Below are 21484 nucleotides of genomic sequence, written 5' to 3'. Positions count from 1 at the left end.
TAATGCATCTTTTCAAGGAAAATAAAGTTAAAAGAAAATAGCTTTTGTAGCACAGGGCTCCAAATATGTACTTCGAATCTTATACAATCTGCACCATGATTTCAATATTCAAAAGTCTACAAAGCACAAATTATTTTTCTCCTTTGCTTAAAAAGAATCTTATAGTGACACTATTAATTTCTCATGCTTGCCAATAACCTAGCATAATCGTTTTTCATTTGGAACTACTTTGGATACTGTCTCTCCCACAAATATATAATATCCATTCGAGTACGTTCTCATCACATGGAATTTTTTCTTGATCTTGTTCTTTATTGTTGTTGTGAAATGATACGATCTAGCTTTATTGAGATACTTTTTCCTATAAAAATGTTCTATTGGTTAGGTTAGGTCGAACTTTACCCAACAAATATCAAATTCTTTGTTTTAATTAGGTATGTGATATGTACTGCGCGTATCGAAAAGAGATCAAATTAATAAAGCATGTCCTCTATTATATGCATATGTAATAATGTAATTAGGTGGAGAAGATATTAAATATATTACATATCATTTGCAGACTGCAGTTAAAGGCTAGAAATCGGATTGACAGACAAACATTAAGGACCTACTCCCTCCGTCCGTTATTAGAAGTCCCATTTGTCGACGGCACGGGTTTTAAAAAATGTTAAGAAAAGTGGGTGGAAAAAAGTTAGTGGAATAGGGGTCCCACTTGTATTATATTAGTTTTAAATAAAATGTGAGTGAAATGAGTTAGTGGAAGGTGGGACCTTATTACCATTTATGGTAAAAGTGAACCGAGACTCCTATTCGCGGACGGACTAAAATGGAAAAACGGGACTCCTATTCGCGGACGGAGTGAGTATTTGATAAAAAAGTTGAGATATGAGAAGATACGTAAAACAAGCTAATAAATACGGACTTTATGTCTAGATATGCAGAGATAAGATTTTTTTCATTGTTGTTTGATAGAAAAGAATTATCTAAATTTGTATAGTATTATTAAGTAACAGTGGCTTCACTTGACAAACTGGTGGGTTATGTAAATATAGTTAAAGTTATAATTTTGGCAAGATGAGACGGACTCTTGTCTTACATTGGGCTTTGAGTTAAGCATAAATATGATATCAAACAATTAAAAATGTTCAAATATAATTCTCTATCTTGGTATTACTATCTTATCAAACATGTTATATATGGAGTGATAACATAACAATAAGAACTAAATTAGAACAAGCATCAGATATAAAATGAAGAACAAATTTTGCCTCAACCTCAGATACTGTGGATAATAGCAACAATACATGTAAAATAGAATCCAGAATTCTATTCAAGAAAAACTAGAATTGAGCAACAATATCAACCATATTGCATCACAATATGATCGAAAAAACACAAACCCAACTCGAAACAATGAAGATATATAGTATGTATTCTCTCAGTATTCCTCTACACCTAAGTATATATGTTTTTTTTTTTCAATTCAAAAACACAAAACATTACATGATCATAAAACATTGATCAAACGGAAGCGCCTTATCAACTAGGCCGCACTTCATCGTCAACTATTGAGCAGAAGCCAAACCTCTGGCGTCCGCTCCTCTCATGATCCTCAGTCTCTTGCAAGAAGACATGAACATTCTGCAAAATCCTCATCATAATCAGCATGCATATTCCATTAATTCATCAATTAACATTCATATATATCTAAAGTGAGGGAACTTACTCCCATGGAACATCTCCAACGAGCATCAAATCGCCATCTTTATCCTCGTAGGCAGGCGCATATTCCGACCCTTTGTAGCCTTCCCTCTCTGAATATTCACCTGATCATCCAAAATTAAACGATCAAAAAATATTTACATACCTATAGAGAAATCCAAAATTCTTGATATTATATATAATGATGAGAAAATATATACCTATAGAGAGCTTGAACATGTCTTCCAAAGCAGTAAGCAGGTGGGAATATCCATTGTAAAGCTTGATATCAATCTTTCTTAGATAAGGAGCTCCATCCATGCTCACTTTCACATACATCCCACTCTCCGCCTCCTCATTCTTCGCCGCGGCTGTGCTCTTCCGGTATGACTTCACCGGTGGCCACCCCACTATCTGCGCTCTGCACATCCATCCAATTATTAGTCATAACATCACATAGCAACTAAATAAAAACAAGGGTTATTTGTCTGGAAATTCCTATACCGCGAGTTAATTAGTACTTAATTTTCATTTGTTCTGATTTTGCAACCAACTAGACTTCAATAAATATTACTACTCACATAGCTTGTTTTAATATAAATTAGAATCTTTATTGATTGCAAAATCATATCGCATTGTAAAAATTTACGAGCAAATACCCCTAGACTTAATGAATGAACTTACTTAGGCGCGGGTGGAGTTTGATGGTCCTCGGGCGAGGGTCTCTTGTTGGTGGAAGGGACGTCGTCAATGGAGCCGGGGAGGCCCAATCTGAGCTCAGTGGCTTCCAAATTAAGATGGGAAAGCATGATTAATATGTGGATGTTAATTAAAGTTGAAGATTTTGAAGGTAAGAGATGAGGAAAGGAAGAGTATATAAGAGGGCGAGGAGAGGAAAGGTGGTTGTGGGTGCATGAATATGAATGTCGAGTGTGGAGGGGACAAGCCCAGCCACCTAGATGGAAGACTTTTTTGAGAACTCACCATTTGGTGCACCCCATGTGAAATTGTGAACATTCCCTTTTTCACCTTTTTATTTTAATTTTGTCGTCTTGATTTGGAATAGAATACTCTTTTAACAAGATTCCTCGATATTTCCAATTCAAGCAGGTGAATTCAATTACCCGTTTCAACTATTCCAAAAACCAGTTCCATTAATGCTAAGAGCATCCCCATCCGGACTCTTAGGACAAGCTCAAGAGTCCCACCATTCTATTGTTCAATTTAAATAAAAATATTTCCACAATATTAAAATACATTAAAAATATCCGAAATACTATTACAAATTACAAAATAATTAAAAATTACATAATTAAAATCCTAAAAATTAAAAATTACACAATTAAAATCCTAAAAATTAAAAATTACACAATTAAAATCAATAAAATTAAAAAGACGCACTACTCGTTGCCGAATTTTTCCCAAATGTGATTGATTAGATCTTTTTGTAGCTCAGTGTGGGCTCTTGTATCGCTCATTGTATGTCTTCTTTCGATCCTCTCGTTCACCGTCGTATGCACACCTCGGCGTGGGGGAGACCTCGCGGTTGAGCTTCCGGCTTCATCCTCGTCGTAAAAGTTAGCCGCCATCGGTCCTTCGTCAGCTATAATCATATTGTGCAAGATAATACACGTGTACATGATGTCGGCGATATTTTTAACGTACCAAAGCCGAGAAGGGGACTTCACAATGTTGAATCGGCCTTGAAGGACACCAAAAGCTCTTTCGACGTCTTTCCGAGCAGACTCTTGACGTTGCACAAAAAGAATCCGTCTTTGCTCTTGTGGATTGCTGAATGACTTTACGAAAGTCGACCACCTTGGGTAGATACCATCGGCGAGATAGTAACCCATGTGGTATGCATTTCCGTTGACGGTGAAGTCGATCACCGGTGCTACACCATTCAAAACATCATCGAAGAGTGGTGAAGAATATAACACGTTCAAGTCGTTGTTGGATCCGGCAACACCGAAATATGCATGCCAAATCCATAGGCGGTAGTTGGCGACCGCTTCAAGGATAAGCGTTGGGCCGCCACCTTTGTGGCCGCTTAAGTGTTGCCCCCTCCAAGCAGTCGGACAATTCTTCCACTTCCAATGCATGCAGTCAATGCTGCCTAGCATACCGGGAAAACCGTGGACCGTTTCGTGAAGATGAAGCAACCGTTGACAATCGTCGGTGGTTGGTGCCCGAAGGAATTCCTCGCCAAAAGCAGAACGGCGCCGAAAGTAATTTTCTGGATACCGCGGCTGGTTGGAAAAATAGTCGGCAACGAGCCTTTCATGGGCTCCCTCTCGATCACGAGGGATGTAGCGACGTTTTGCTCTAGTTGGTTGAGGAGGAGGGGCGGGGAATTGGCGGCGACATAGGCTTCTTAGGCGACACGATATTGTTCATAATATTCTTGTTCTTCGCGCTCCGCTTCCGCAATGAGATTGGTGAAATCCATTTTTGAATTTTTTAGAGAGAGTTTGGGTGAGAGAGGAAGATGTAGATGATTTACTATGAAAAAGTATGAATAAGAGATAATTTGATGTGAAAAGTGGATGATAAATGTGTGTATTTATAGATGATATTGGGATTAAAAAAAAATCACAAAAATCCAAAAAAAACTTCCATAAACGGCTCTATTTTTTGGGAATCCTAAAATATTTTTTTTTTTATTTTTTAGTATTATTTTGAATTATTTATGATTTTTTTTTTTAAAAAAGAAAATTCGAATTTGCCAACGGCAAGGAAGACGTCACGTAGGGCTACTCAGCGGCACGGACGAACAACTCGCAGCGGCAGACGAGGTCGTCCTTGCCGCTGGCACGGACGGACGGACGGTAAAAAATGCACTGCTGTGGATGCTCTAATATACACATATACATTCATTATATGTTTAGCCTAATGGTAAATAAATTTAACTATCCTATTAGCCTGTGTGAATTGTGATGGCCCACTAACCGACTCAATTCCAACACATAAATCGTTCTACCTGACCTTTTGTACGTATTTATGACAAAAAAATAATCCTTCAGTCTACATAATAAATATTCTTCTTTTCAGAAAAAAATTATTTTACAACCAAACCCTAGCTAGCTAGTAGAGATTGGTGGTTGGGTAATTCACTTGATGGTTCGCTATGATTCATAATTCAACGACTGAATAAGTTTTTATTATAACCAAATAAGTTAGGTAATTAAATCGGGGGTGGATCCCCTACTGTGGTATAAAACACAGCATATTGTGTTGTGCTCAATACGCACAAATTCATGAACAAAACGTAGACTTCTATCACCATTCTCTTTCTTCGTCTTTTTCAATATCTTAATTCTTACTTTCTTGTTTTCATATTACTAAAAAGCATTGTAAGATATGCTCATTTCATATTCATTCTAATTTTTATGCTATTTTTTTTTCTTTCGTTGTTAATTATTTGCATATCTGATTATTTGATTTACATTTTTTCTTTCGGATTTGAATAATTTTTAATGGGGCATATTTTTATCTTTCAGTTTTAAATATTAGTTGTACTATTAATTATAGTTATCATAATTGAAATAAAATACTTATCTCAAAAATATGTTACCCTTGATTTTTTCTTTTAATACTTCATATTTTATATATTTGATGATTTGACTAACATTCAATTGGGGCGTATATTTATCATTCAATTTTAAATACTACTGTATGACTTAATTTATAGCTATCATTTTTTAAAATATTTTATTAAAAATGATAACTACAATTATATTTTCAGATTTTACCAAAATTTCGTTGTTTAAGAAAGAAAAAAAATTAAGTATGCAATATTTTCGAGCTAAATATAATATAATGTTTTCATTATTTAGTAATATAGTAATATGAAAACAAGAAAGAAATAAGAATTAAAATATTGAAAAAGATGAAGAAAGAGAAAACAAGAAAGAAATAAGAATTAAAAGATTGAAAAAGATGAAGAAAGAGAAAAATAAGAATTAAAATATTGAAAAAGATGAAGAAAGAGATTGGTGATAGAAGTCTGCGTTTTGTTCATGAATTTGTGCGTATTGAGCACATCACAATATGCTGTGATTTATATCACACTAGGGGATCCACCCCCAATTAAATCATGTTGTGGGTGATTTTTGAATACGTATATGCAATAATTAACTAAAGGATTTTTAAATATACAGTAGATTATTGATCTGTTGGGTTGAAATTATCGGAAAGTCATATTATTAGGTACACTTATATGTGTTCAACTCAGATAGTATGTAAAAAAAATTGTACTTTCTGACATTGGAAATCAATTTCAAGTTAGAATTGAAAAAAATTATTTAATTCGTGCAAGTTGTTTAGTAAATTAACTATATCGGGCTAAATTTATTTTGCGTCTTTTGACAACTTAAAAATGATTAAGTTGGTAATAACACATTTTGTTTTCCCTTCAATCTCTATATATAGGTTGATAGGTTCAATATGTAATTTTCAGATGTTAGAATTAACCAAACGAAAATAGTATTCGTAAATGATGCTTATATTATATAAAATATGTAGTAAAACAGTCATAGTACGTACAAAACAAATCGATTGAGAATAATATGAAAATGAGATGAGTTATAACGCTAGTCCATCTTATATGATCACAATATGTATGGCCGTTGATATTAACATTAATGTACTAAGAAGGTTTTTTAATGTAAAGATGGGAAAAAACAAATAAAATATAATCAAACGACTCAATGTTATGAATAACACTTGCTCGCTATCTAGAATTTCTAATATATGCGTACCATGATGATCTGTTAGTATCTAAATATATAAATTTTTCACTTATTCTGACTATTTGGCTAACTTTAAGTATTTATATCGTTGATTAATTTTTTAGTGGTGCAATTAATACAGGAATCTCCATAATTAGACGCGGTGCAAAGGAAATGTTGTTCACCGTGAATAGAATAATAAAAAGCCAGCAACAAGCAAATTTTATTCCCCAACATAATTATTTCGCAAACATTTCTTTAATCGTGAATTAGATTTATTTAATCAAGAAATTACTTTGGTAGCACTGAATAACTTTGACTAATTATAAAAGTCCTTTTATTCGACAATTTAGAAAAACAAAGATGATTAATTTATGAAGATACTATTTTGTGTCTAAACCTTGAGGAACAATACTCTTTTATTTGTTTATTCTCTCTGCTTTCGAAATGATTACAATTACAAGAGCGCGGAGAATCGATCTATTCCTTTTCTTTATATATTCCAAAATTTACACTTGAAAAGTTTAAATAATGATGGTCTTATTATTACTTTATTTAAAGTATCTATGACCTTTTCCAATTTTTTTAAAATAATATAGTCATGGCTTACAAATCACAATGCTACCACTAAAACAGGGGCGGAACCTTTTTGTAAAATAATTTAGTTAATATTTTTTTATGATAAACATGGAATATAATTGGATACATAATATTGAATCAATATTATTCTCATCGTTTTCCTAATAAAAATTGTTATTATGTGAGTTGCTTAAATTATGCATTTCGTAATATATGATTCTTGTTTATTACTCGACTCCGGGTAGCTTTCTTTATAGAATATTTCGAGATTTATGGGTTTATTTATAAAATACTACCTATTTTTGTGATTATCAATTGATTTTAGGTATTTTTAATAGCAAATAAAGTTATTTTGAAACTTATTATACTATTATTAATAAATAGTGTATAATATAAGAGGCAGTTTGGTAAAATAAATAATTCCTCTATTTTGAGATTATATGACCCAACTTAATGAAATAATAAGGATTAAGGAGAAGTGTCTTTCCCCATTCAACACATACTAATTTTACAACTTTCTAATTATTAAGGGCATTAGAGACAGGGCATAGTTAATGCTATGAGGGGCAGGGCATTCCATATTTGATATTTGTATTTAATTTCTAGACTTAGACATAGATTAAATAATTATGAGTTATCTATTAGAGTATATGTCTAATCATTAGTTGTCATAGAAGCTTCATGTCAACAAACAAACTAACTCAAAATACAGATTAATTACATATGAGTCAAGCTTTTTTCGCGAATTCGTGAGTTTTCATGTAATTTATTGTATGTACATACTACTATTATCATTATAAAAGTGTCTATTTTTACTACTTTTAGATGGTTTGATGCTATACTAATCCCTAATTCGTTTTGCATAATACTTTTTAAAGAATTATGATAAAATTTATCAATTTTACACACATAAATATTGCGAGTGTGAGATACTCCATCCGTATTAAAAAAATAGAAACATTTAAAATGTCACGGGTTTTAATGCACAATTGATAAAATAAGTGAGAAAAATTGGTAAAGTAAGAGAGATGAAAAGAAAAATGAGTAAAGTAAGAAAGCAAAAGAGAAAAAGTAATGAAAGTAGAGTTAGTGGATTGTAGGTCCATGTCCTAAAATAGAAAGATTTTAAAATTTTTATTTTTAAGGAACAATCCAAAATAAAAATAGTTGCTATTTTTAGAAAACGGATGGAGTTTATCAGAGGAAGATAGCGAGGCATAACAACCAAATTTAAACCTATTTTCTTCTTGTCCACAACTTCATGTTGTGGTTACCGATGCCACATCTTAAAGCCAAATCTTAGTTGGCCGATAATCACAATGACGAAAGCAAGCCCACATAAATCACTTGGGATCACCTAATACTTTCTCTATTCCATCTCCTACTTTACTCCTTATAAACATAGGTAAGGGACTTATCATCATATTTTATGTTTGTGAGGGATAAAATAAGTGATTGAGAAGGGAAAATATTAAGTGATCCCTATTGCACATGGATGCCCCTGTGATATCAACCTCCTTTTTTGGACTTATTAAAGTAATTCTAATCATAGACTAACTGAAAATCAAATCAAGTTTCGCACTTTTGTTAGTTAAATCAAATTCTTATATAATTTTTAAATCCTATTTTTATGATTTCTGACATGGTCCAAGAATGGAATTTACAGATTTACTCCATAATATAGGATGAGACAACATACATAAATTGTCTATAAATCCGTGGGTATTCGTTACTCGGACCATTATAAATTTAAAAAGATTTATGTATCTATGTTGGCCATACTTTTTGATCGGATATTATTCGATCGATTTATTTCTTGTCTCTCGTGACAGTGGATTACAATTCCAATCATAACCCTAACCACAAAAATGTCACTAACTAAAATTTGTGGCTGTGAATGGACAAAATGAGAATTATTGTACTCTTTCCGTTCCATAGTAATGAAGACGTTTCTTTTCAATACGAAGATTAAGAAAAATTGTGTAAGATTAGTCTAGTAAAGTAAAGAGAGAATAAAGTGGAAATGAAAAAGGTAAAGAGATGAAGATAGAAAAAAGTAAGAGAGAGAAAAGTAGGTGTTGAAAAATATGTTGACTTTTACTAAAAAGTCAAATGACTCTATTACTATGGAACGTACCAAAATGGCAAAATGACTCTATTACTATAGAACGAAGGGAGTAGTAATTAATAAAGGTCACATGAAATTGTAATACTTTAAAACAACAATGTTGTTTTTAATTAACCATCTTCAAATATAATAGAACGTTTTTTTACGTGCACACATTACCAACACCATTTAAATCTCTCTAAAAACCTTTCTTGGTTCATCGCCTGAAAAAACATGCTGCCTGAAACAACCCGTATTTATTAACCCTAGAAAGGGCGGTTGTGACACTCCCACTATCTTCCATTCCTAGCCCATACTAACGAAGCTCGGCTTGAAAACAATCTCTATCCGTTTGTGTTCTTGAACGTTGACGGAAATTTGTTCATTTTCGCCAACAATCGAGCAATAATGTTCGATCACAAGAGCTCGAGGGTGACCAAAATCTACCCGACCATCCCAGGTGGGGACCCGAGGAACTACCCCAGCACAGCTGAGGTCATGGTGTGTGGCGGCGCACCGAAAAGATCTTTTACAAAAGCCAATAATGGTCATTTTGAAAAGGCTCTCAACAATTGTGGGAGAATCCAGATAAACGACCTGGGTCCCCGATGGGTTATGGAGACCATGCCCTCCGGTCGGACCCCTGTTTTGTCGCCGGTTGTCTACTATCCGATAGGTGACTTGGGTCGAGGTTTGAGGTTCAGAACCCAACCTCGACCCCCAGAATGTACCACTGCAGCAATATTGCTTCGCGATGGTCGAATCCATGTTGGTGGAAGTAACCCACATACATATTACAATTTTACTAATGTAATATTCCCAACGGATTTGACTCTCGAAGCATTTTCACTGGCTTATTTGCATCTGTGGTTTGGGTATTTGCCAAAGATCCTTTCACCCATATCCGAATCTAGATTCAGATAAGGGCAGCAAGTTCCGGTCCGGTTTAGCATCCCTCTGGGTCGGCTAGACAAAGGCTCGATCATCATGGTGACAATGATATCGCTATCGTTTGCTACTCATTCATTCTCGATGAGTCAAAGATTACTAGTGCAGAATTCGGGTCTTGACACCAGGTTGGAAGATCAGCGTGCAAAATTCGGGTCTTGACACCAGGTTGGAAGATCAGCGTGCAAAATTCGGGTCTGGACACCAGGTTGGAAGATCAGCGTGCAAAATTCGGGTCTTGACACCAGATTGGAAGATCATCATGCAAAATTGGGGTCTTGACACCAGATTGGAAGATCAATGTGCAAAATTCGGGTCTTGACACCAGATCGGAAGATCAACGTGCAAAATTCGGGTCTTGACACCAGATCGGAAGATCATCGTGCAAAATTCGGGTCGTGACACCAGGTTGGAAGATCAGCATGCAAAATTCGGGTCTTGACACCAGGTTCGGGCCATCATGCACCGACCGGGTACTATATTTTGCTTGTAGTTCACAAAGATATTTTGAGTGAGGCTATCTAGATCCATATCAATTGATAGGGCCAATTGTTAGTTTAAATGTAGTGCTTGTTCTGTAAGCTCTCTTATAGGATCTCCTTTTATCATTTAATACTCCATTTTCCAATGGCGTCTTTTAGTGCATGTTTCTTGGTTTAATTTTTACGAGTGAACTTAAAAAATGGTCCCTGGACTATAGGTTTATCTCGCCCATAGTTCCTGGACTTCAAAAATATCGTCAGTAGTCCCTGGACTAAGGGTTTATCTCGAAATTGGTCCTTTTGGCTTTTTTGGTATGAAAATGCCCTTTTGAGGGGTTTAGGCAATTTGGTCTTTTTACACTTTTAACATTTTAAATCTAATATTATTTCAGTTATGTACTCCCTCCGTCCCTGATACGACCTCACGTGTTGGACCCATGACGAGAGCCATGACGAGGCGGCTTCGGGATGGACTCGCAACTTTCATTCGAAAATCCAAGCGGGAGGAGCCTAGGAGGACGGATGAGCCAAAGTTGAGGATCGTGCTGAAGAACGAGGGCCGACCAGTTGGATTCAACTGGAAGTTGTCCTATTGAGATGACATCCGAAAGCTATGAAACTACCGCCATTGTCTTTGTCTTGGAAACAGCTTCGCGTGGGTATCTTGCACATCCCAATCGGAGTCCGAATGAGGGAGTTATGGCGGTTTTACGGAAGTCGCGCAGAGAAGGCCGGGAGCTTCGGGAAAAACGCCCGACCGGGCGTTTCGCTTGTGAAAATCGCCCGGGGACAGGGAAAACGCCCGGGCCGGGCATTTTGGCATGTGAAAAACGCCCGACCGGGCGATTATGCCAATTTTTTTAGATTTTGTGGGCCAACTTTCTATTTTTGGACCCATAGTATAAATACCTCTTGATGTCATTTCTTTTCTTTAGATTTTTGCTGAATTAAAATTTCTACCCTAGAGAGTTTCATCTTTGAGGATTGTATCCAATTCCTTCCTTGAAGGTTGCTTGTTTCCATCTTTGATTGATTCAAGTAGAGGTATGCATCAATGGAGTGTATCCATTGAGTAGTGGAGCCAAGGGGTGATAGAGCTAATGAAAGTTGCCTAGGGTTGTCTCCATCTTTTTGGTTAAGGTCCTATGGTTGTAGCTCTCTTATCTCATCTTTATACACATGCTTTCCATTCCTAATCTTCCATCCATTCTTGTTTAGATTCAATTTTTGTTGGTTGGATCTTTATTATCTTGTGTCTTGTGTTGATAAATTGAAAATCAATCTAACAAAAATATTTAGATCAAACATCATTAAATGGGTAATTCTTGGGAAATGGATCATAAAATACATGGATTCACATCATCCCGCTTAAGATGACACGTTTGCCGTTTTAGTTTGTCCCAACTAAGATGACACATTTCCTTTTTTGGTAACTTTCTCTCTCCAATTAATACACTCAACCACTTTTTCTCACTTCTATTAAAATATCTATCTTTCTTTATCTCTCTACTTTAATACTTACATCCACCTCTTCTCTCTCCAATAAACACTTTAACCAATAACTCCTAAAATCTCGTGCCGGCTAAGCAATGTGTCATCTTAGGCGGGACGGAGGGAGTACTAAATTTGATATTATTTCAAAATTATCACTCTTCTTCCATTTTGTCATCTTTCACTTTGTTTTTTTATTTCAATATTAGATTTAATATTATAAAATTAAATTTTAAATTTTGATTTTTAAATATTAACAAATTTTTTTAATTAAAACTATTCATTCATGGACACTATAAATGTTGATTAAAACTAGTATTAATTTTTGTTATTTAATATAATATTCACCTGAATTGAAGAAGTATAGAAAAATAATACTATTAATCATAACGGAAGAATAAGAGCTATTCTATTTAGCCTTCGTTCGGTTGTTATAATTGCTTATGATTGAATATTATGAAGTTGACTAAAAATTTGATCCTACTAAAAATTTTACATATGAGTATTTTTGTTGAAATTTTCTAGTAAATTTTGATTGTTTTCAAATTTAAAAATGAAAATTATATTAGTCTTACATTAGATGCATATTTATTTCAGAATAAATGGTGTTATATGATCTATTATGATTAATACTATTAAATATTGATTAAAACTAAGGCGTTATCATATATTATTGATTAAATATTATACACTATCAAATATTGATTATGACTATTAATTTTTGTTATTTAATAATTTTTATAATTAATTTTTTTTATTGATATTTAAAAATTAAAATTTAAAATTTTATAAAATTAAATCTAATATTGAAATAAAGAAACCAAGTGAAGGATGACAAAAGGGAAGAAGAATGATAATTTTGAATAAATATCAAATTTAGTACATAACTGAAATAATACTCCATCCGTTTCACTATAGTTGAGTCATTTGTCCATTTCAGGAAGTTTCTTCATAGTTGAGTCATTTCCATATTGATGCACTATTTAGTAGCACTAAAAATACCTACAAGTTTACATGGTAGATCTAGTATAGCTAAAGGTCAGTACCGGGACATCGAACACAGGAAATAAGATTGCCACTGGCTATCATATACTAAGCGTCATATACTATTTAGAGACACGAACTTTTGGGATTTTGTATTTATAAAACTAGACTGAAATAGATAAACAAATAAAAGAAAACAAAATAATACAAAGCAAACTAAAGAATGTAGAGTTTTAGGATCCAACTACTACGACCTAATGATGATTAATCTCATAGAACCTTTACCTTTATGTGTCTCCAGGATTATTAGGAAAGTCGCGATTCTAGGATAAGCCCTCTCTCGAGTGCACCTACGCAGCAGATTAGACTCTAACTATCAAAGTCTCCTTCCAATGGATTAGATTATAACTCCTTAAGTTCTTAAGACTCAAGCCCTCACAAAGGGTCCCCTCTCTCGAGTGCAGATAAACCTATGTGTTGTATTCGTTCCTTTTACCACGTAAAACTAGCTATGTCTCAATTAATCTAGTTAAACGGACATAGTTCTAAAGTTGGCCAGACAAAAGAACAACAAAAGCACAAGAACAAGCAAAACAATCACAAGAGCTAGGAAAAAGTTCAATTTAATAGATCAAAACATGTTCATAAGAGTCTTCACCAAAATATCTACAAATAATGTTTAACTACTCATAGACAAGTAGTAAAAACAGTAAAAGTACTAGACATGAAAGAAATCGATAAAACCCAAGGTTGAATCTTCAATCTTCAGTCTTCTGTTGCCTGGATCTGCAGACTCCGCTCCAATGGAAGATGGATCAATTATGTGTGGATTATGGACGGGAACAATATGTAGAGGGGAAGAAGGATTGGAGGCTCTGAGATCGAGAATGATGAATTAGGTTAAGATGTATTTATAGGTGGAAAAAAGGCTTAGACATGGTAAAAATTCACCACCAAGTAATAGAAAATTTAATAATTTTGATTGCCCAATTAATTCGAGATATTTGGGCAATAATTTCTTCCTTGATTTTTCGCCTAATTTCCGCTAGCTTTGACTGCACTGCGCAATGTTCATAGAATGGTCATGACTTTCTCCACAGAACTCCGATTGAGACGTGCGAGATATCCACGCAAAGATCTTTCAAAGACGAAGAGAATGGCATGTATTAAGTACTGATTGGACTTTAAACACGCTGGCAGAATGGGATCGAACAGAGGCTGATGCACCTTGACCTTTTTGCACCTTTTTTCTATCTTTTTCTATCATTAACCAACAAACACATCAAAAATACCAAATGTATAACATGCAATTTAAGAACATAATTTGCATGATTGACATTTAAAATGAGTCAAATCTAGCCCTTAAAAACATGCAAAATCCGTGTTTGTCACATATATGGTAACTTTTTTCTCTTTCTTACTTTATTTTCTCTTACTTTATTCTCTCTACTTTATTCTCTCTACCTTTTCATTTCTCTTACTTTTTTATCTATTTATTTAACACACCCAATATCTCTTTCTTAGTCTCCGTGCCCAAAGGTTCCGCCTCAACTATAGTGAAACGGAGGGAGTATCGATTTAATATGTTAAGTGTAAAAAGACCAAACTGCCCAAACCCCCCAAAAGGGCATTTTCGTACCAAAAAAAGCCAAAAGGACCAATTTCAAAATAAACGACTAAGGGACTATTTTTGAAGTTCACTCAATTTTACTAAATAGAAAAGAGTGAACTACAAAAATAGTCCCTGGACTATGCGTTTATCTCGCCAATGAACCCTGGACTTTAAAAATATCCCCAGACAACCCTGGACTAAGCGTTTATCTCGATAATGGTCTATTTTCACTTTGTTTCGTGACGAAAATACCCTTTTAGGGGTTTTGGAGGGTTTGGGACAATTTGTTTTTTTTTTTACATTTTAAATCTGATATTATTTCAGTTATGTACTAAATCTTATATTATTTCAAAATTATCATTCTTCTTCCCTTTTGTCATCATTCACTTTGTTTCTTTATCTCAATATTAGATTTAATTTTATAAAATTAAATTTTAAATTTCAATTTTTAAATATCAATAATTTTTTTAATTATTAAAATTACTAATAAATAACAAATTAATAGTTTTAATCAATATTTGATAGTGTCTAATATTTAATCAATAAGGTACGGCGACACCTTAGATTTAATCAATATTTAATAGTTTTAATCATAAATAGATCATATAACACGATTTATTCCGAAATAAATATACATCTAATGTATAGGAGAATTTGACTAAAAATATTATGAAGTTGACTAAATCGTGTTATATGATCTATTTATGATTAAAACTATTAAATATTGATTAAAACTAAGGCGTCGTCGTACCTTATTGATTAAATATTAGACACTATCAAATATTGATTAAAACTATTAATTTGTTATTTATTAGTAATTTTAATAATTAAATTTTTTTATTAATATTTAAAAATAGAATTTTAAAATTAATTTTATAAAATTAAACCTAATATTGAAATAAAGAAACAAAGTGAAGGATGCCAAAAGGGAAGAAGAATGATACTTTTGAAATTATATCAGATTTAATACATAACTGAAATAATATCAGATTTAAAATGTAAAAAGACCAAATTGCCCAAACTCCCCAAAACCCCCTAAAAGGGTATTTTTTTCATCACGAAACAGTGAAAAAGGATCATTTTCGAGATAAATGCTTAGTCCAGGGTTGTTAGGGGATATTTTTAAAGTCCAGGGTTCATTGGTGAGATAAACGCATAGTCCAAAGACTATTTTTGTAGTTCACTCAATAGAAAAATAATACATTGTTGAACGAAATAGGATATTTTTATGACACTAATAAAAAGGATGGCTTGTTTCACTCGAAGAAGGCTACACATGTGATATGTAAGGAGGTACTCGGAAAATTTCCGAGCACATACAAATTCAGCCGCATCAAGGTGCTTGGAATGTTTGTTCTCGCTGTAATATTTATGTAAAATACGTTCACTAGCTACTTGTTAGAAAAACCCATAATTTCTGGATTTGTCATAATCTTATATATCAAACCATAATAAGAAAATCTTAAGAGAAAGGAAAGGCAAAGTGAAATCATTGATTTGTTTGATTTCGGCTTCTAGTGGGCTTTTCACATTTCCGAATCCCTAGCCCATATAAACAAGAAACTATAGGCCCAAGCCCAAACAAATATAAATTTTCACCAAACAAAAATAAATTAATACTCTCTCGGTACCTTAAAAATAGAAACTTTTGAAATAACACGAATTTTATTGCAAAATTGAAAAACTAAGATTATTGAAAAATAAGTACCACCGCATTAGATAGAAAGAAAATTTCCTTAAATAGAAAATTTCTATTTTTAGGAGATGGACCAAAAATGAAAAAGTTTCTACTTTTAGGAAACATAGGGATATCTAATTCCATTAGAATAATTTTATTGTACATATTAACATTATTAATTGTTATAGCGTCATCACTGAATATATAGCCCACGGGCACAATTACAGGACACGTGGCAGCAGATTAGATTTCATTTATACCATCGCATTTGCTTATCGAATTCCTCGTTTCATTTATATAGTACTCCCTTCGTCTCCGATTAAGAGTCACACTTTTCTATTTTAATCTATCCTCAATTAAGAGTTACACTTCATTTTTACCACAAATAGTAAATAGGGCACACTAGCCACTAACTCAATTCACTCACATTTTATTATAAAACCAATATAAAAAAATGGATCTCACATTCCACTAACTTTTTCAACCAACTTTTCGTTACATTTCTTAAAACCGTGTCCGATCAAAGTGTGACTCTTAATCAGAGACGGAGAGAGTAATTGCTAAAATAAGTGGCGAACCCATAAGAGCATCTCCAATGCCGGCTAGCCAACCGGCTAGCCGATTCACGTGGCTAGCCGTTCGGCTAGCCGAACCATTGGAGCAGGCTAGCGCCAAATCGGCGGAAAAACCGGCCAGGGCTAGCCGATCGCGTGTGGGTGGCCGATGCGCTGGCCGCCATTGTGGCGGCCCGATCGGCCAGCCCGATCGACCATGCGCCGAAATTTTAATTTTTTTAAAACCTATATAACGCGATTTTAGTTTCATTTTCATTTGCACCACTTATTTTAACGAATTTCTCTCTCTCTAACTTTCTGTACAAGAGCATCATCGAAGCGATGAGTAACGCGGGTGGTAGGTGGTGGTAGTGGTGGGGATGTTGAGGAGTACGAACGGAGGATGAACGAGGCTATGGAGACCTACATGAACCGCGAGATGGAGCGGTACATGCGTATGGGTGGAACAGCAGGCGATACCTCACCCTCCACGGGTTGTCCACCGCCGAGCGGTGATTGATCGGGATCACGTAGCTGCACATCGTGCCGGTTGTATGACGACTACTTTTCAGAGAACCCGCGGTTTCCCGCAAACATGTTCCGGCGGCGTTTAAGAATGCGCATGGAGTTGTTTATGCGTATCGTTGACGCTTTGGAGCGTCGATATCTGTGTTTCCGCTTCAGGCACGATGCGGTTGGCAGACGACGGCCACACCCCTATTCAAAAGTGCACGGCGGCAATCAGGCAGGTTGGCCTACGGAGTGCGCGGCAGACATGTGGGATGAGTACCTCCACATCGGTGAGTCGTCAGCCCTGGAATGTCTGAAGTATTTCTGTGAGGGCGTGATAAACATTTTCGGTGAGGAGTACCTTCGAAGCCCTACTCCCCAAGAATGGATCAAAAATTTTACCAACAAACTCAGTTCGTCACTAACTGTTAGTAGCCGATTAGCAACGCCATTTCTCTGCCGCTAAATTGTTGACATCAAAAAGGGATCGTAAATTTAACAGCAAATCCATTTCGTTACTAATTGTTAGTAGCAGATTAGCAACGCAACTAATCTGCCCCTAAATTATTGGCATAAAAAAGGGATCGAAAACTTAACAACAAATCCAGTCTGTTACTAATTGTTAGCAGCGGATTAACAATGCACCAAATCCGCTCCTAAATTATTGGCATTAAAAAGGGATCGAAGCCTGTAGCAACAAATTTTGTCCGTTAAAAATTGTTAGCAACGGATTAGGAGCACACTTAATATGTCCTAAAATTTTCGGCACTAAATAGGCATCTAAAGCTTAAGTTGCACATTATTGTTACAATTATTTGCTTTCTAATCCAGTTACAACAAAATGATTACAACAAACCAACAAATTATCAAATAAATAAATTAATTTGTAGACAAAAATAATATAGTAATTGATAAATAATAATGTATTCAAAAAAACATGATGTCTGATGTTGTTACGAGTTTAAATTGTAACGATGTGAAAATAAAAAATATCAATCTTCTAATTCTGTAGAATCAACACGACTAGACGGAGCATTAGAGTGACTCGAGTGTTGGGACTATTGGGGCATATATTGTCGATCCTCTCTTTTATAGTCTTCACTTCTTGTGTTGTGCCATGAACGATTCATACACACTGCCACTGACAGGAACACCTTTTTCTGCCGCCTATTTATCAAAATATAATAAGACTAACATTACTACAAATGATAAATCTACTATGAGAATTTTTATATATATCACACTTACCAACTTCGGAGCTTTTGCTGCGGAAGATGATGAGCCTCCCATCATCACTCGTGAGATTGACATCCTTAAATGCCGCATTCATATCTTTGGGAGAGGCCATCCTTTATCCAAAGGTATTCAAGATTATCAATTTATAGATTCGAAGTAAATATAGATTAGTACATTTATAAATTAATACAAATACAAATAAATTACAAGGATATTGTAAAATAAACTAGATTTAGTAATTAATATACAAACATAATACCGATTATAAATACAAAAAATTAATACACATATTATTTGCTGGTTCCATCAATGCATATTAGCAAAAAAAAAAAGTTAAAATTGATTGTAGTTTATGCGAACAAACCAACACAGATATACGGTAGTTTTTATAGCACAATGTGTCCATATGTTATTAACTAGTATAAAAAAAGTGTAATCTTCTTCTTACTCTCTCCCTTCTCTAGTTTATTGAACTTAGGATCGAAAGGGAGTAGGCTTGTTCTTCTCGAAAATCCTAAGGAGTGGGGAGTCCTTTAATTGTTGTGAAAAGGAAGGGAGAAAAAAAATGGTGTGATAGTGATTACCTTTGGCGGAACTTGAAAATTTCAGGAGAAAGAATTGAAAGTAGTGTCTCCTCTTCTCTGGCCTCTATCTTGATTCTCTCTACTTCTTTTGTGATTGTGAAAAGCAAAAAGAATATTGTGTGTGTGTGTGTGTGTGTGGGAGACGGAATAAATTAGGGTATAAAACCGTGTTTTTAAGCGTGAGTGATTTAGGGAAGTAATTGTTGATTCATTTAAATTGATTTATTCTATTGTAGGCAATTATTCTGCAAATTTGCGTGAGAAGGAAGAAGATCTCTGGCGCTGAAAATAAAAAATAATTAGGAGTCTTTGGGCTCAAGACATACCTCTTAGGCTCATCTTGATTGGATTTAATTTTATTAATTTGGACACTTTATTTTATTTTGTTTAGGCCTACATAACTTTGCTATTTTTCAAATTTTCTTCTCTATTTTTATCAGCTAATAGTAAATATTTTCTTCTGCAAAATATGTTTTTCACTAGCTTCTAAATTATTTTACATTATTTTTTATTTATCTATTATTAGTTTAATGCAAACAATATTTTTTTAATACACTTTTATTTCCACCGGCAAATTTCTACCGAATTACTATTATAAGTAGATTACATAAATCACTTCTCTTCCTTACAATGGTTTATTAAAAGATTTTAGTTTATTTTGTCATTATATTATATTTAAATTTTATCAATTCACTACAATAAAATAAGGACATTTTTTAATGCTAATTTGTGTGATTAATTATATTACCAATACTTCAAAAAGCTTCAAAAACTAGAAAGAATAAGAAAAGAGAACTCATAATTAACTAATACTTCCCTCCGTCTCACCTCAAATGATTAACTGCTTTTCGGCACATGTTTGGGGAAAACGATATAAATAGTTAAAGTGGAGAGAAAGTAAAATTAGTAAGAGAATAATGTAGATACCACTCTCTTCTATATTATTCTCTCTCTTGCTTTACTTTCTCTGCACTTTAACTATTTATTATCATTTTCGTAAAACAACGGCAAAAAAGAAATCAATCACTTGAGTTAGGACGAAGGGAGTATTAATAGATTGCATAATATTGTTTTTATTACCGACAGTAGAAATGTCTAGTGACTATTACAAATGATTGATTTCTCTTCGAGACTGGATTTTAGAAAATCATATTCAATTAAATGAGAGAAAATAAAAGTGATAGAGATAAAAAAGAATAAAATAATTAAAAGAGAGTAACGTATTTTTTTTGCGCAATATCAAAATCAATCATTGGTGGTTAGACAAACATAAAAGGGAAATCAATCACTTGTATAATGAGAGAGTATGATTGAAAATGTCTTCTTCTTATTATTATTAATTTACATTAAAATTAACAAACATAATAATAATATAAGTCAGAGTTATTATTAATTACTCCCTCCGCCCCATTAAAAATCAAACGTTTTCCTTTTTGGGTTGTCCCGTTAAAAATGAAATGTTTCCTAAAATACAAATAACATTATCTCTACTTTTCCCTCTCTCTTACTTTACTCTTTCTTTTTTAAAACTCACAAAAACAACACTAAATAAAAACTCGTTCCAAAAAGCAAACCTTTCATATTTATTGGGACGGAGGGAGTAATATTTTGCAACTTTCTATTAAAATAGTTATTACCAGTGGAATTTTTTGTTGTTAATTAGTCGCAGATCATTCGCCGTTGCTAATTTATTGGTAATTTATTACCAATGACATTGTCTGTTGCTACTTACCCGTAGTCTGCTATAATCTCCGTTGGTAATATTTTTACCAACGAACATTTGTCTGTTGCTACTTACTAGTGAATATCAATCCACTCCAATATTGTTAGTAATTTATTACCAGCAACATTTGTTCGTTGGTACTTACCAGTGAAAATTAGTCTGTTGCTATATTTCGTTGGTAATTTATTATCCAACAATATTTGTCTTGATGCAGATGCACGGGGAGAAGCATGGGTTCCCCGGGATGTTAGGCAACATAGATTGTATGCATTGGGAGTGGAAGAACTATCCGACTGCCTGGAAGGGGGCCTACACGACCGGCTACAAGTCAAAGAATTGCACGATGATCCTCGAGGCCGTAGCCGATTACCGGCTGTGGATCTGGCATGCGTATTTTGGAGTAGCCGGGTCGAACAACGACCTCAACGTCCCGAACTCGTCTCCCCTCTTCAACGAGAAGTGCCAGGGCGTCGGTCCAGCCGTCTCATTTGTGGCCAACGGCAACCGGCATAATATGGGCTACTACTTGGCGGATGGGATATACCCTAGGTGGCCTGTCTTTGTG

The 21484-nt window shown here is 34.2% G+C and overlaps 1 protein-coding gene and 1 pseudogene across 1 annotated transcript; one reads left to right on the top strand and one right to left on the bottom strand.

Moving 5' to 3' along the window:
- Nucleotides 1-1244: 1244 nt before the first annotated feature.
- On the bottom strand, nt 1245-2856 carry LOC125195304 (auxin-responsive protein IAA1-like). The gene is made up of 5 exons (XM_048093472.1): nt 2826-2856; nt 2386-2656; nt 1923-2122; nt 1727-1826; nt 1245-1641 (listed from the first exon to the last, which is right to left on the bottom strand). Exons 1-5 carry the CDS (start codon nt 2854-2856, stop codon nt 1566-1568), a joined length of 678 nt encoding a protein of 225 aa, XP_047949429.1. The 3' UTR covers nt 1245-1565.
- Nucleotides 2857-9411: 6555 nt separating this feature from the next.
- LOC125195303 lies at nt 9412-10227 on the top strand (annotated as a pseudogene).
- Nucleotides 10228-21484: the final 11257 nt, after the last annotated feature.

The sequence above is a fragment of the Salvia hispanica genome, chromosome 6, assembly GCF_023119035.1.
Source record: "Salvia hispanica cultivar TCC Black 2014 chromosome 6, UniMelb_Shisp_WGS_1.0, whole genome shotgun sequence".
NCBI classification, from domain to species: Eukaryota; Viridiplantae; Streptophyta; class Magnoliopsida; order Lamiales; family Lamiaceae; genus Salvia; species Salvia hispanica.
The sequence above is the reverse complement of the archived record's forward strand: the minus strand, read 5'-3'. Positions and strand labels throughout refer to the sequence as shown.